This window comes from Charadrius vociferus, unplaced genomic scaffold, assembly GCF_000708025.1.
Source record: "Charadrius vociferus isolate BGI_N301 unplaced genomic scaffold, ASM70802v2 scaffold636, whole genome shotgun sequence".
NCBI lineage: Eukaryota > Metazoa > Chordata > Aves > Charadriiformes > Charadriidae > Charadrius > Charadrius vociferus.
This window is the reverse complement of record NW_009649189.1, coordinates 1,413,476-1,428,291: the sequence shown is the minus strand read 5'-3', so window position 1 is coordinate 1,428,291 and position 14,816 is coordinate 1,413,476. Positions and strand designations below refer to the sequence as shown.

Genomic DNA, 14,816 nt, shown 5'->3' with positions numbered 1-14,816 from the left:
TCCTGGCCCTTGCCACGCCGGCTGGGAATCCCCACCACCCCACCACCATTGTCTCCAGCTCTGCTGAACACCTGCAGCTTGGCAGGGAGGGGGATGCCGAGATGCCTCCGGGGTACCTTGTCTCTCAGCTGGGTCTGCAATGTCTCCAGCTCCATCTTGCTGCTCTCCTGCTCACGGCTGAGCATGTCCCGCAGCTGCTGCAGCTCAGCCTGCAGGGCGGCCATCTCCTCCCCGTGCCGCTCCGCTGCCTGGCTCAGGCTGTCCCTCTCCTGCTCCAGGCCGGCAATCCGGGTGCTCTGCTCTGCTCCCGCCTGGGTAGGTGCGAAACAGTGGTCGGAGCTGTGCCGAGGGTGAACCCTTTGGTTTGGGGACTTACTCGCAGCCCAGGCTCATGCCAACCGTCCCTGCTCGGTGCATCGCAGCCCATGCAGGTCGCAGCTCTGAATCACCTGCTGCCCGGCAGCACCCTTGCAGCACTGACGGCCTCACCTGGGGCCAGCTGAGGTTCCCTGGGGAGCCCTTTTGCTTTTAGCAGTGAAAATTCACTTCTATTATCCTGATGGAGGAACAGATGAAAGGTGCGGGCTGCCGGCCCTGGAGCTGGCTCTGCCCCATCCCTGTCCTGCTGCAGCGTGTCTGCCCACCCCGGGGACGGGCAGCTCCGTTTTCCTGTCAGCTTCTGCCTTCTACAACGAGCCTGGAAACCCCCGCTGTTCTCCACAGCTTCGCAGGCACGAAATACCCTCTGGCACGCCAGCAAGCCCATGCAAAGTCTTGCGATGGCACGGCATGCTCCCTGCCTGGGTTTTAGAGAGGGCAGAGACACCCTGCCCGACCCTGCTCTTGCGGGGATTTTGTTCAGTGATCCCTGCTGCTGGAGGCCTTTTTTTTTTTTGCTCTTCCACCCAGAAGCGTTAAACCCCCTGGTACGATCACTAAACCCATCTAGATGTGGGGAGGAAGAAGACAGGGAGCTGATTATCAGGCCAATGGTGCATAACACCTGGAGGGGTAACACATCACCCAAGCACTGCGACAGCGGGCAGACTTCCCTCTTGCCCACGCTGACCGTCCCCACGCAGTGGTGGGGCTGGAGGGGGCTACTCACGGGCTCTCACCTGCACGCTGGACTCCAGGGTGCTCTGCAGGACCTGCAGCTCCTGTCTGCTGGCGGCCAGCTCCCGCTTCAGCGTGTCCAGCACCTCTGCCTGCTCCTGAGACTGCAGGCAAGAAGGGAGATTGCCGGTGCCTCATGGGGGAGCCTGTCACCCCCCCGCCACACCCCGGCACGTCCACTCCATCCCCACTCACCTTCCTCTGAGCCTGCTCGCTCACCCGCTGGAAGGAATCCTCCAGCTCCTTCTTCTCCCGCTCCACGTCCCCCTGGGCCTGCCTGGCCACTGTCACCTGCTTGGTCACCTCTGCGTTCTGGGGACAGTAGAGAGGGAGCTCAGCGACCCCCAGTGTCAGGGGGCACGGCCAGGAGATGGGGATGCCGGGAGGTGGGGGCGGATTTTGGGAGCCCACCTTCCTCAGCAGGTCGGCGTGGTTCTGCACCAGCTCGCTGTACTTCTCCTTCAGCTTGCTGTACCGCTGCTCGTTGGCCTGCGCCCGCCCTGCCACGCACGCAGGGACACCGAGGTGAGCACCTGGCACCCCCCACCCCAGGGCTCACCCCCTACCCCGAGCTGGGTGCCGGCTCTCCCCACTCACTTTCGATCTCCGTCAGGCTCCTCTGTGCCTTCTCGGTGTCCTCCCGCTGCTTCTTCAGCTCCTCCAGCTCCGCGCGCAGGAACTCGCTCTCATCCTGCGCCTGCTGCTTCAGGTGCCGCTGCTCGGCCAGCTCTGCCTCCAGCTCGCTGGCGCGGCCGCGCAGCTGCATGGCACCCCGTGCGCTCTGCGGGGATGGGAGGCAAGTAGCTCCCAGCGCCGTTCGGTGGCTGCTGGCACCAGCCGATGCCCGCCGGTACCGTCCAGTGGCCACCCCGTGGGTAGCACCCCACAGAGCCCCAAATGCAGTGGGGTGAAGCACTGAGGATGCTGGGCAGTGGGGGTGAGCCTGTCCCCCCCCCAGCACACCTGGGGACCCCCTGTATGGGCAGGGATGGCTGCACCAGGGATGCAGAAGCCATCGTGGACAGGGCAGGACAGACAGACAGGGTCACTGCCTTGCCCACCTGGGGACACAGCCAGCACCCCACCAGCCCCATTCCCAGTGTGAGCTGCTGGTCTCATCCTGCCCCTGGGCTGCCACGCGGGTGCTCACTGTGTGACACCACCGGAGGGTTGTCACTCACCTCGGCCTTGAAGTTCTCCAGGTCCTCCTTCAGGGCTGCGATCTCCCCATAAAGCTGCTCGATTAACCGGTCCCTGGGAAAGAGAGACATGGGGTACCATCCTCAGTGCCACCAGCTGTTGTCAGTGAGGTGGGGACGCATCCTGGGAGGGCCGGCGTCCGCCGTGCCACCATGGCTGCTGTGCCACAGCAGCCTGGCAGGCAGCTGTGATGCTGTGCCGGGGAGGGAGTCCAATCCCAGCCACCCTCACGGCATCACCGGGACTGCTCACTTGTCATCCTTGTTCATCCCATTCTGGCTGTTGAAGTTGAAGGGGTCGCTGCTGAAAGAGCTGCCGAAGATGTCGTCAAACTTATTGTCAAACAGGCTCTGCGGGGAGAGCAGCACGGACCTGGAGTGAACCCACCACCACCTGGGAGCCCTCATCCCCTCCATGTTCCCGATGGCACCACCGAGCCAACCCACATGCTGGCAGGGCTGCTGCCTGCTTGTGCTGCGTGGACACCGGGGCTGGATTCCCTCCGCTGCTCCAAGGGAGCTGAATGTGTTGAATACGGAGCATCCATGGTCTGTCCCCACCTAACTCCCGGCGGGGCTGGAAGATCCCTAAAGCCATGTCACTGCATGTCCCTTCCCCTCCCAAAACGCTCAGTGCCTGGGGACAACCCTTGGTGGAGAGAGGGGCGAAGCACGCAGAGCTGAGGGGCGATGCTGGGAAGCCAAACATCTCAGCCAGCCATCACTGGAGGGCACCAAACCACCAAGAGAAGCACCATGAAACGAAGCGACAGGATGAGGGGTAATGGTTTTAAACTGAAAGAGGGGAGATTTCGAGTAGATATTCAGAAGAAATTCTTCACTCTGAGGGTGGTAAGGCACCGGCCCAGGTTGGCCCCGAGAAGCTGTGGCTGCCCCATCCCTGGAGGTGTTCAAGGCCAGGTTGGACCAGGCTTGGAGCAACTTGGGCTGGTGGGAGGTGTCCCTGCCCAGGGCAGGGGGGTTGGAACGAGATGATCTTTAAGGTCCCTTCCAACCCAAACCATTCTGTGATTCTAATTCAGCCTGGCTCAGACCTAGCAGCACCCACATGTGACACCCAGCACCCACACTGCCCTCCCACAGTGACGCTCCCCAGCATCTGAGGCCATCCTGCTGTCTCAGCCCCCACCATGGCATGGTTGTGGAGAAATAACCCTGGTCCTGGAGCCAAAGGGCATCCACCGTCCTCTCCACAGCCTGAGGGGCACGGGCAGCACCATGGTGGCTCACCTGTGATGCCGTGTCCATCTCCACCAGATCTGTGATGGGCTCGCTGTCAGGTGAGGACGCCTCGGCAGGGATGACCACCACGGGGCTGATGTGCTCCGACAGTGCCGAGGCACGCAGGAAATTGGGAGGGTTCTGGGGAGGGAGGGGAGCATGGCTGGGTAGGGGAGGACTGGCACTGCCACAGGGTTTCGGGCATGGTTGGTCAAAATCCTGCCCTGGCACTGAGCTGGCCATGCCCAGACCTGTGGGAATGGAGCCAGAACCGGCAGGGATGGAGCCAGGACCCATGGGGACGAATCTGGCAAGGGCTGAGGGTCGGTGAAAGAGTGGATCCCAGACACCGGCCAGAAGGGCAGCTCCATCCCGCAGGATCCCACCCAGGGAGGGATGCAGGGATGAGCCTCAGGCTCCAGGAGCCCCACATTGCCACCAGCCTCTGGAAGCTGGGCAAGGTGGCATGCGACTCTTTTTGGACATACAACTCCTAGTGCCACCAACCCCAGCCATGGGGACAGCGAGTGTGGGGACCACAGGGTCTCACCTCTGGCAGCTGCGGTATCTGAATCAGCCGCTTGAAGTACTGCAGGTTGCTGGAACGGTAGAAGAGGTCCTTCAGCCTGCAAGGGGCAGGGAATGGTTAGGGATGGCTCTTGCCTAACCCAGACACCCCACCCCAAATGTGGGTAGCTCCAACCCCTCGCCTGGCTCTATGATGGTGTCACTGGGCTACCACACTGCGCCAGAGGTGGTGTGTGCTGCCACCAAACCCATGGTAGATCCTGAGAAGAACCCATCGCCAGCCTCCCACCTCTGGCAAAAACTGTCTGCTAGAGGCTTTCTCCCATAAAATCAGGACCTGATGAGCAGAGAGAAGGACCTGAAACTTGAGGAACTTAATCTAGTGGGAGATGTCCCGGCCCATGGCAGGGGGATTGGACTAGATGATCTTCAAAGGTCCCTTCCAACCCAAACCAGTCTGTGAGTCTATGAAGCCATGAACCGCAGCAGCATGGCTGCACCAGGTCACACTGAGGTACAGTCCACCTCTCTGTTCCGTCCTCACCATGGCCAAAGCTTGAAGAGACAACACCATTGGTCCTGGTCATCAGCAGGCTGGAGGCTTCCAGCCAGAAGGCCTCGTCTGCAACATCCCTTCAGCTCCCCGCAGGAACATCTGCCCCAGGAGTAGGGCTACACCTCTTCAGGATTTCCAGTTTTGAGAAGGAGAGGCGGTGCCCGGCCGTGCTCCTCGTGGCTGCCCTCCTTTCTAGCCACCCCAGCATCCCAGTTGGTATCTCAGTCCTGTTGATACCTGCCCCAAGGTCTCTGCCCTGGATAGTCAGAGCCCACTGACAGCCCTGCTATCTGCTGACGTCACTGCCTGGTGGTTTTCCCATGGGCACTGGTTTGCAGTTTATGACCTTGAATCAAGCTGTCCCTTGGTGCTGTGACATCGTCACACTGCTCTCATTGGCCACTTTTTGTTTTGACTAGCCTAAATAATCATGTACCAGAGGCCATGGCACTTCACTGCTCACTCTTTTTTGATCTCATTTAAAACACGGTGAGAGGACCGGTTCCAGCACCATAGCTGGGATCATCCTGAGACACAAAACCCAACCATTTGTCTCCTCACCTTTGTGCAGTTATTAATCCAGGGAAGATGTGTCCTCGCATCTCATAGGATCATGGACTCACAGAGTGCTTTGAGCTGGAAGGGACCTTAAAGACCATCCAGTCTCCCCCTCCATGCGCTGGGCAGGGACACCCCCCACCAGCCCAGGTTGCTCCAAGCCCTGTCCAACCTGGCCTTGAACACCTCCAGGGATGGGGCAGCCACAGCTTCTCTCAGCAACCTGCACCAGGGTCTCACCACCCTCATGGTACAACATTTCTTCCCCATGTCCATCCTAACCCCACCCTCGGTCAGTTTAGAACCGCTGCCCCTTGTCCTGTCCCTGCAGGCGCTGGTCAAAAGTCTCTCTCCCTCTTTCCTATAACCCCCTTTAAGTACTGAGCTGCCGCAGTAAGGTCTGTGCGGAGCCGTCTCTGGTGTGTGAGGAGAGCGGAGCAGAGGGGGAGCATCCCCTCCCTCTTGCTGTTGGCCACGCTGCTGGGGATGCAGCCCAGGAGACGCTTGGCTTTGTGGGCTGTGAGTGCACATTGCCGTCTGATGTCCCATTTGTCACCCACCAGTCTCCCCCAGTCCTTCTCCACAGGCTGCTCTCCATCCATCCATCCATCCATCCATCCATCCATCCATCCATCCCTCTGTCCCTCACTCCATCCCCCAGTCTGTGCTGGTACTGGGGGTTGCTCCGACCCAGGTGCAGGACCTTGCACTTGGCCTGGTTGAACTTCATGAGGTTCACATGGACTCACTCCTCCAGCCTCTCCAGGTCCCTCTGGATGCCACCCCTTCCCTCCAGTGTATCGACTGCTCCACTCAGCTCGGTGTCACCCACATTTCGCCGGTCAGTTCTACTTTTTTTCCCAGAGCTTTTGGAAATGCCCTTGCTTATGCTGAGCATCACCCTGCAGCAGCTCATGGCCTCTCACAAACCCAACTCACACCTTCCACATGCAGCGGCACCTACCCCATCCCATACTGTCTTTTTGATGAAGACCCTTTCCCACACCTCATTTTCCTGCTGCGCCAGGCACTGGGTCAGCCCCTCCCCTCCCTCTCTCCCCTCTCCCTGAAGCCCTTTTTATCTACCAGCACCATAACACTTCTCATCCCTGGGCACTGGCAACACTCCAGCAGCACCACAGCTACCATGTCCAAGGTCTCAGGTAACTGGATGACCATGACTCAGTTCTGGAGCTCTCCTCCTACACCTTTTATCTGCTGCTTTTAAAATATCTTATTGATATTTTAATTTAGGACAAACATGGGGACACTAGTGAAATGAGCCTTACCCTTTCCTTTTCTATCTGTCCCCACCCAAGGATGGCTTTTCCCACCTGAAAGCCACCTCTGCTCCATTGCGCTACCCAGCAACATCCCTGGCACCCAGGCTCTCTGCGAGGCTCTTCACAGACCCCTCCTCAGCTTTGCAACACCCAAAGGTTTCACCCTTTGGTTGCCCCTTTTAACATGCTCCCTTGGATTTGTGCAACTGGCATTTTTTTTTTTTTTTAAATTAAACAGAACTGGGGGAAAATCTCTTTTCCCTGTCCCACGCCCCCAGCATCATGACCGTGAGAACCCCCGGGGCTTGTGCAGACCCTCCCTCTACCAGCAACATCTCAAGCTGCCTCCGTATGCTGGTTACATTCTCCTACCCCATTGCTTCTACCAATGCATCTCTCTCTCGACAGCGTTGACGGACCCATCACAAGCAGAAAACACTGCTAAGGGTGCTGAGCACCCTGCTCACCCAACACCCAGCCTGGGGCAGCCCCAGGGTGTCCCCACCAGCAACGCCCCGTGCTCAGCTTCTCAGCCCACTTTCATCTCAGCACATCAATCACAAATTGCATTTAAAATCACAATTAAAGGGTTTGAGGGTTTTAAATCGTCAGACGTGCTGTCAGCCACTGAATGCCTTGTTAGAATTAATAACGCCGTTATCTGGTAATTCAATAGCTGCAGATTAGCCAAGCGGAGCGGCCGTCCTGGCAGAAGCCCGAGGGAAAGCCAAGAGGTCGAAGCGGGCTGGATTTCAGAGCCCCAAGCGATACCGACTCCTGCCCTTCCTCCGTCTCCATCGCTTGGCTGCTGAGCCCCGGCACACCGGCTCCAGTGTCCCCCCGTGCTCCTTCTGCCCTGGGAGCACCCCCGGAGCATCACCGGCGGCATGGAGAGCCAGCGCCCCGGGCCTGGGCACTTACTTTCTGAACTGCTCCAGGAAGCGATCCCGGTGGCCCTGCAGCGTGTCCGCCGGCAGACCTGCAAGAAACAGCAAGTAGAAGTGTCACTGGGCGTCTCCAAGCTGGGAATGAAGCACGGATCAGGGGACAACCCACTGGCATGGCCATGCGGGGACAGGTCTTTCCCAGAGATGGCCACCCTCCTCCCAGGTTCTGAATGCTGCGGGCTCAGCATCCCGCTGCAGGAGGCTATCACCCCCAGGGCAGGGAAAGGCGGCAAGCTGACATTCAGGCAGCTGCCACCATAATTCGAGGTCCTGGGTGATGAGGTTTTGCAGCCAGTGCCTGTGCAAAGCCAGAGGAGCTCCTGGTGGGCACCGTCCCCATGTCTGAGGGACGTTCGGCAGGGCTGGCTCCTGGGACAGCTCAGTCCCCCAGTGCTTGCACCTCCTTGTCCTTTGCCCTGGTGAATCCCTTTACTACCCAAAAAAGGCTGGGAAGGAGATGGGGGGTGAATGGCCCAGCTTGAGCAGGGTGGTGACCTCCGGTGTCCCCCTCTGTGTCCCCCTCCCCCAGGCCCAAGCTGGTGCTGGGGATGCTCACAGGAGTGGAGCTTGAAGAGCAGCTTGACGGTGTAGTCGTAGAGGTGGCTGCAGTCCAGGATCACCTGGATGAGCGGGGCCAGGCGGCACTGCCCCGCGGCCGTCACCGACACCGAGCGCGACATGTCCAGGGAGCTGAACACTGCGGGGAAGGAGCATAGGATCAGGCTCTGGCAGCACCGCAGCGTGCCACGCCATGTCGGCCATGTCCACAATCGTCACCCAGAACAAGAGACGTTCACCCAGAGCAAGACACCTGCTGACCCTTGGGGACCCAGTGTGCCACCCCGTAGCCATTTGCTGGCCCAGAGGAAGGGGAATTTCCCACCCAGGACTCCCCCACAGACATGGGAACACTTCAGCCTGGCACCGTGGGCTGGAAGTGCCTGGTCCTCGGTGGGTCAAGAGGTGATGGGCACAACCCATCAAGAGGTAACGGGCACAAGCTTGAACATAGGAAGTTCCATCCTAACATGAGGAGAAACTTCTTTACTTTGAGGGTAGTGGAGCACTGGCACAGGCTGCCCAGAAAGGTTGTGGAGTCTCCCACTCTGGAGACATTCGAAACCCGCCTGGACACTGTCCTGTGCAACTGCTGTAGGTGCCCCTGCTCTGGCAGGGGGTGGGAGTAGATATTCTCCAGAGGTCCCTTCCAACCTGACCATTCTGTGATTCTGTGGGTCCCTGGGTAGAGCTCCCAGCCCCCGAGGACACACAGCCCCTGTGCTGTGCCCGTCACTGCTGTCCCACAGGCATTCGGCTGTGCCGTGTGTGCCGGTGGGGACACACTCCAGACACGGCCGGGAGCAGCTGGCAGCGCCTCACGTCCCTCATCCTCTGTCCACGTCATGGTGAACTGCATCTCGTGCTGGGGTTGCAGGATGTGCCCTGGTGTCACGGGGGTATTTCTGGCAGGGCTGGGGGCAGCCTGGGGCATGGGATGCCAGGCTGCTGGAGCCGTGCCCAGTGACCGCCTCATGGCCCAGCCTTGCAGGTCTCCCAGGAGGCGTGGGATGCCTGCCCCCAAAGCGTGCCGGTGCAGCAGGCAAGGCTAGCAGGGCGGTTGGAGAAGATGGCAGCTCCATCTCTCTCCAGCCAGCAGCTCCCCAACAGGCAGAGCAGCGAGAGCTCCCAGGAGCGCTCCAGGGACGGGGCTGTGACGCACAGGACGAGCCCCTCGACACCAGCACTGGTGCCAGCATGCAGCCCTGAGACGAGGGTGCTGCTCCAGCTCCATCCAAATAACCCTGTCCCGCCAGCACCCAGGGCTTGTTGCAGATGAAGACTCGTCCCAGAACTGCTTTAATGTACCCCAAACCTGATCCTGCTGGAGCATGCAGAGGTGCGCAACAGCCCTGAGGGTTAAGACCGGCTTGTTTTTACCCCCCGGCTTGCTTGCACAGGAGGAAGGCAGGGTGCCCCCACGCCTCCCCCAGATCCAGCACCGCCGCAAACCCCCACGGCAGCTTGAGTTCGCTGCAAATAAAAGCCAAAACCTGTCGCAAGCCCATGACTAAGACAAGAAGAAATTCAGCTCCAGGAGGCTGCTGAAGCAGGAGAGCCCGAACCTGGGGTGTCGCACGGAAGGGGAGCGGGGTGGTGCGGTGCAGCCAGAGGGCTGCCATGAGGCAGCAGCACTCTGGCATGCAGGGACCGCAGGTAGTAATAACTCGTGTGAAGCGCCCAGAAAAAGAGATGAGGTGCGATGCCCTCCCGACAGCATCATTCCTGGAGCCAGCTCAGCCCCCGTGGACCCCCACCCCAACCACTGGCAGGGCAGGACAGGGACTCACCCGTCTGGAAGAGGTTCAGCTCACACTCCAAGTAGTCAAACATCTCCACCGTCAGCTGGAAACTAGGAAAAAGGGATGAGGATGGTTGGGGAGCATCCTTATGGCCACCTCAATCCGTGCCAGATGACACTCCAGAGGGATGAACGGATGCTCCGGCATGGACGCGCCAGCCTTGCCTGGGGGCTCTGCCTGCTACCAGCACCCATGGCAGGGCTGGGGAGAAGGTGCAAGGTCCTGTCCCTGGCTCGGTCACACTGCCGGTGAGGTTGGGCAGCGCCGCGCCACCCTACCTGCACCCACCCCTCTCCCTCGCCTCCTGCCCCTGCCCCGCACTCACAAATTATTGACGTCGTTCTCCCCCGCCTCGTCAAGCTGCCGGTCGGACATCTGGAGATTGCCAGGGAAGCGGGGATTCTGTGTGTGGGAACAAGAGTGGGGAAAGGGTTTTGGAGGATCTCCTGCTCTGGCCGCAGCTCTGGGAGCACCAGGGTTGCCCATGCGGCTGGTGGCTTCAGTGCAAGAGATGGAGATGGCTCTTTGCACGTGCCGAGAGTAATGTCAGGAGGAAAAGGTTAACATGAGGTCTGCTGAGTCTCGTCTGACCACAGCATCCCCAGTCCACAGTGCCCGTATTCTCCCCAGCAAGAAAAGCCAATTCTCCCTGGCCTTAGAAACCTGCCAAGCACAGAGTAGAGGGGGCCACCAGCTCTCACATGCCATCTCCAAGAGCTGGAAGGGAAGGAGCCAATATCTGCCCTGGGGGGGTAAAGCCTCTTCACGCTGCCCAGGCATTTTGGGGAAGGTCACATCATGGCCACACCAAATTGGGGTGATGGATACAGCTTGGCTTCAGAAAACACTTATTTCCAGTACAGCTCGGAAAGGAAGGAAACCTGCCACAGCCGGTTACTGTAAGGATGAGGGCGCTCAAAGCCACCATGACTTCCCATTCTCCTCTTGGCAGCGTGCCGTTATCTTAATGCCACAAGTAGATTCTTTTCTCTTCTCTTCTCTTCTCTTCTCTTCTCTTCTCTTCTCTTCTCTTCTCTTCTCTTCTCTTCTCTTCTCTTCTCTTCTCTTCTCTTCTCTTCTCTTCTCTTCTTTTTCTCTTTCTCTTTCTCTTCCATTCCTATTCCTATTCCTATTCCTATTCCACTCCGCTCCATCTGGCTAAATAATAAGCTTCGTTGACGTGAGCGCAGCTTCTTCAGGCACGAGAGGGCACTTTTCCCTTTCTATAATACATGCTCCCCATCACCCCTGGCAGCCGGCACAGCACGGAGCAGACCCAGAGCTGACCCAGAGCCGGTGCATCCTCTCCGAACGGCAGCCCGAAGAAGGGACCTGCCCAGCAGCGCTGCTCCAGGGACATCATGCTGACTCCGGCCAGGAGCAACCCTGCAGCATCCCGTGCATAGTGATGTTTACCACGTGCGGCAGGTGATAAAGGGTAGAAGCCCTGGGAGCTGCTGGGCACCGAGAGGTTTGTTCAGTGCTATCTCATCCCTATTTCCTGATTTCCCTGATAAATCCAAGGTGGGATTTATGGTCTGCGATGAACTGGGTGCTTATAAGGAAACCTTACACCTGTGACTCTGTTGAAGTTCTGCTGAGAACTAAGTTGTGCATGCTCAGTGGTGCTCAGATGAAGTTAATCACTATTTCCCTGTCATTCTTGAATTTCCTGGCCAACTTGTTGCTCCCACTCCACTTTTCCTGCCACATAAAAACTTTATTTCAGAAAGCATTAGAGTGCCTTACATCCAAACATCAGTCCCAATCAAAGGCAGGTTTCTCTGCCCATCTATATTATTTCTCCTTTGCTGACCGTGGCAAATAATCCTCCATGCTCGCATGCCGTTTGGAGCAGGTGCTGAAGCTCATCCTTCTCCATACATGACCAGCGACACCTCCCAACGATCCCTCCCCACATTCGTGGTGACGCAGAAAAGTCAGGCTCTGCCACAGGGTTTTCTGGGTGATTTACGGCTCGGTGCTGGCCCCTGCGCTGCCTCCTGCCTGTCCTGCTGCCTGGGTTTGCTTTAGCCCTTCCCAATCATGCCAGGGCAGCGGTGGGGATGGGCAGGAGCTGCTCCTACGGTGCTGAATGGCATGGCCCCCACACGCCCTCCCCACTCCAGAACCCCATGGCCTCTTCTACCTCTGCCCATCTCGGATACCTGGGAAGGGATGGGCCCCCAACTCCCAGTCCAGGTGACTCCAAGCAGCCCTGACCCACCATGAAACTGTCCATCCCTGAGGCATTGGTCCTTGGGCCACTTTTTATCCAGGCTAAGGATGCACCCCAGCAGCCTGGGACGTGTTGCACACAGGCAGCAGGACAGCCATGACAGAAGAGACGACCCTTAGTGGTGACAGCACTGGGACAGCTCTGCCAGCCCCTGTCCTGCACCGTAACGTTGCCATCGCTTTTGTCTGCGTGTGCCATCACCCGCTCCTTGTTGTGGCCGTGGGGATGGGGACGGGACAGTGCTCACCTTGGTGTGAAACTCCATCTTGGTTCTCAGCAGTTTGAGGTAGATGCTGCAGAGCTGTCCGTAGCCCTCGCTCAGATGGCCCTGGAGACACCAAAAAGCTATTGAGACCTGAGGCAGGCTGTGAAAATGTCTTCTCCCCTTGCAGCGTGAGTGAGACCTCCCTTATCTCCCCCAAACACACAGCCAAAACCTTACTCGCCAACACATGGGCTGCAGGCTGGCTTGCAGCAAACATGGTGAAAGGATTTGGTCAAGACCTTCTTACCACCTTCTCTGCAGATTTCAATGCTGTGTTTGAGCACCAGAGCTGAGTTCTACTGGCTTTTGCCATAAAATAGGAAGAAGGCATTTGATTTTGATGGAAGGGGATATTGAACACAACAAGCAAACTCAGCCTGGAGAGGTCCTGGTGGTCACAGGTCAGCCACGGCTGAGCATCTGCTCAGCCCTTGGAGCCTGGCTCCTCCTGGGTGAGATCACCATCCAAGCCAGCACCCCCTCCAGCCTGGCCAGGGTGCAGGGTGCTGCCAAGGGACCACCAGGGTGTCCCCACCGCGGAGGCTGGTGGAGTTGGCCACTTACCCACATCCTGCTCATGTCACTCAGCTCATTCTTGTATCTCACGGAGTCTTTCAGGACCTGGAGGAATAACGATGAAAGTATGTGGGCAGGAGGCAGAGCACCGGGGCAAGGTCTGCCATACTGGGAGCCGGCAACTGGGGTAAGGAATGGGAGGGCTTGATGCGTTCCCGACCCTGCAGCCTGCTGGCAGTGTCACCACTGCCAGCCCCAGGGTGCCTCAGTTTCCCCATCCGCACATGGGGCAGGAGGATCCTTGCTGATGGCTCCTGCTGATGTCCTGCGGTTTCCTCCGGCACTGGTGCCACGGTTGGCACCAGGGGTTGCAGTGCAGAGGGGCTGCAGTGCAGCGCCGGGAAGGCTCCGGCAAAGCGAGCAGGGAAGGGTCCCAGCACCGGTCCCACCCAGGAGGGCGCCGACCCGCCAGCATCTCCCACCGCACCGTGCAGCCCCACCGCAAAAAGGATTTGGCCCCAAGGCAGCTGCTGAGCTGAGCTCATGGCACTCACGTTCGAGTGGCCGTCCCGGAGGAGTTTGTGGAAGACATGGCAGAACTTCCAGCAGAGCACCGCGTTGCCTGACAGCGGTAGCCGGTTCACCACCGACCAGAAGGTCTGAGCCCCCTTCTCGTGGTGCGTGCCCAGGATGCATGGTGGTGGCCGGTCAAGGAAATGTTCCTCTCCCCCTCAGTGGTGATGGAGAGCAGCCACCCCAAAGCTGGCTGGTACCCGCAGAGCTGAGGGGAACTGGGCCACCGCAGGGAGCTGATAGCTGCCAAGCCTGGGTGCACATTGTCCCCAAGGGTGGCACACGCTGTCCCCTCTCCTCCAGCACCACATCATCGCTCTGTGAGCACTGTGGCATGCTCAGGGCTGGGGCTTGTGCCTCCACTGAGCCTTCCCAGCTGCGCTGCCGGGATGCTGGGGATTAGCTTTCAGTGGCAGCGTGCTCACAAGCACCTTTGGGGACTAAGCATCCTCAGCTCAGGCAGACAACCTGCTGCGGGCATCTGCCCCTCCATGGGACAGCAGCGCCGGGAGCACAAGGCTGAGCACGCACCGACGAGCAAAGGCTGCACCAGCAGGAGCAGGGACCCCGTGAAGTGCCAGAAATACTCCAGCCACCACCAAGAGCACACCAGGGTCCCAGCCAGCCACCCCCAGCCAGCTTCTGGCGCTGGCCCGGCTGTGCCAGCACCTCTACCCACGTGCCGCTTTGCCACTGCCCCTTTTCTGGGCGGCCCCAGCCCCGCTCCCACGCTCGCCTGTCCCACCGCCAACTTTAGGAAGGTTATTTCTGGCGTGTTTCTCCTTGACAGCCACTTCCTGCGCATTAATAGCCTTATTGATGCTGACAGTCTGCAAAAGAGAAGCGGTGGAGGGGGGGGGTGAGATGGGAAGGGTTCGGGCCCCCCTCTTGGTCCCCGATCACCCACTGGGACCCCTCAGCTCTCCCAGCACCTGTGGGTGGCTGGGTCCCATCCAGGTCCCCGGCCCCTGCTTGTGCCAGCTGGATGCTGCCCTTGCCGGATGCCTTTCTGGGATGTGGTTGGCATCTGCCAGGTTCAGCTGCTGCCAGGACTCATTTACTCAGCATAATAACGCTGCAATTAAAGCAGCCACCACAAAGGACCCTCTCCTGCCCTGGGAGCAGTGGGATGGGCAGAGGGAAGGCAAACCCCTCTGCATCACAGGCAGCAACCGGCGGCTCCCGCTCCGCTTTCAGGGAGAACCAAGGGGAGAGGGCATTTCGAGGGGCACGGGGAAGGCGGCAGCGGGACAGCGAGACCACCGCATGCTGCAGAGGACAGCGCAGAGGTCTGGCAGCAAAGGACACGGCCCCAGCTGCGGGATCAGAGTGGCAGGAGACGGACCCACTGCCCATAGCGCAGGCAGCTGCCCCGGCTGGTGCCCACTGCCGCCCCACCACCGACCGGCGCATCCAGAATCACAGAATGGGCAG

At 59.3% G+C, this 14,816-nt stretch overlaps 1 protein-coding gene across 1 annotated transcript in view; it reads right to left on the bottom strand.

Annotated features, from left to right (window-relative positions):
* The window catches only part of LOC104289870 (huntingtin-interacting protein 1-like), a 19,433-nt gene extending 4,695 nt beyond the window's left edge, over positions 1 to 14,738 (bottom strand). The window contains exons 1-18 of the mRNA XM_009888884.1: positions 14,556 to 14,738; positions 14,149 to 14,212; positions 13,364 to 13,506; positions 12,858 to 12,914; positions 12,276 to 12,356; positions 10,115 to 10,191; positions 9,778 to 9,839; positions 7,986 to 8,126; positions 7,404 to 7,461; positions 4,108 to 4,183; positions 3,567 to 3,698; positions 2,569 to 2,666; positions 2,298 to 2,370; positions 1,714 to 1,897; positions 1,528 to 1,616; positions 1,336 to 1,428; positions 1,119 to 1,220; positions 44 to 311 (exon numbers count right to left, since the gene is read on the bottom strand). Of these exons, the coding sequence (XP_009887186.1) occupies positions 44 to 311; positions 1,119 to 1,220; positions 1,336 to 1,428; positions 1,528 to 1,616; positions 1,714 to 1,897; positions 2,298 to 2,370; positions 2,569 to 2,666; positions 3,567 to 3,698; positions 4,108 to 4,183; positions 7,404 to 7,461; positions 7,986 to 8,126; positions 9,778 to 9,839; positions 10,115 to 10,191; positions 12,276 to 12,356; positions 12,858 to 12,914; positions 13,364 to 13,506; positions 14,149 to 14,212; positions 14,556 to 14,738 (1,981 nt within the window). The remainder of the gene's footprint in view (positions 1 to 43; positions 312 to 1,118; positions 1,221 to 1,335; positions 1,429 to 1,527; positions 1,617 to 1,713; positions 1,898 to 2,297; positions 2,371 to 2,568; positions 2,667 to 3,566; positions 3,699 to 4,107; positions 4,184 to 7,403; positions 7,462 to 7,985; positions 8,127 to 9,777; positions 9,840 to 10,114; positions 10,192 to 12,275; positions 12,357 to 12,857; positions 12,915 to 13,363; positions 13,507 to 14,148; positions 14,213 to 14,555) is intronic.
* Positions 14,739 to 14,816: the final 78 nt, after the last annotated feature.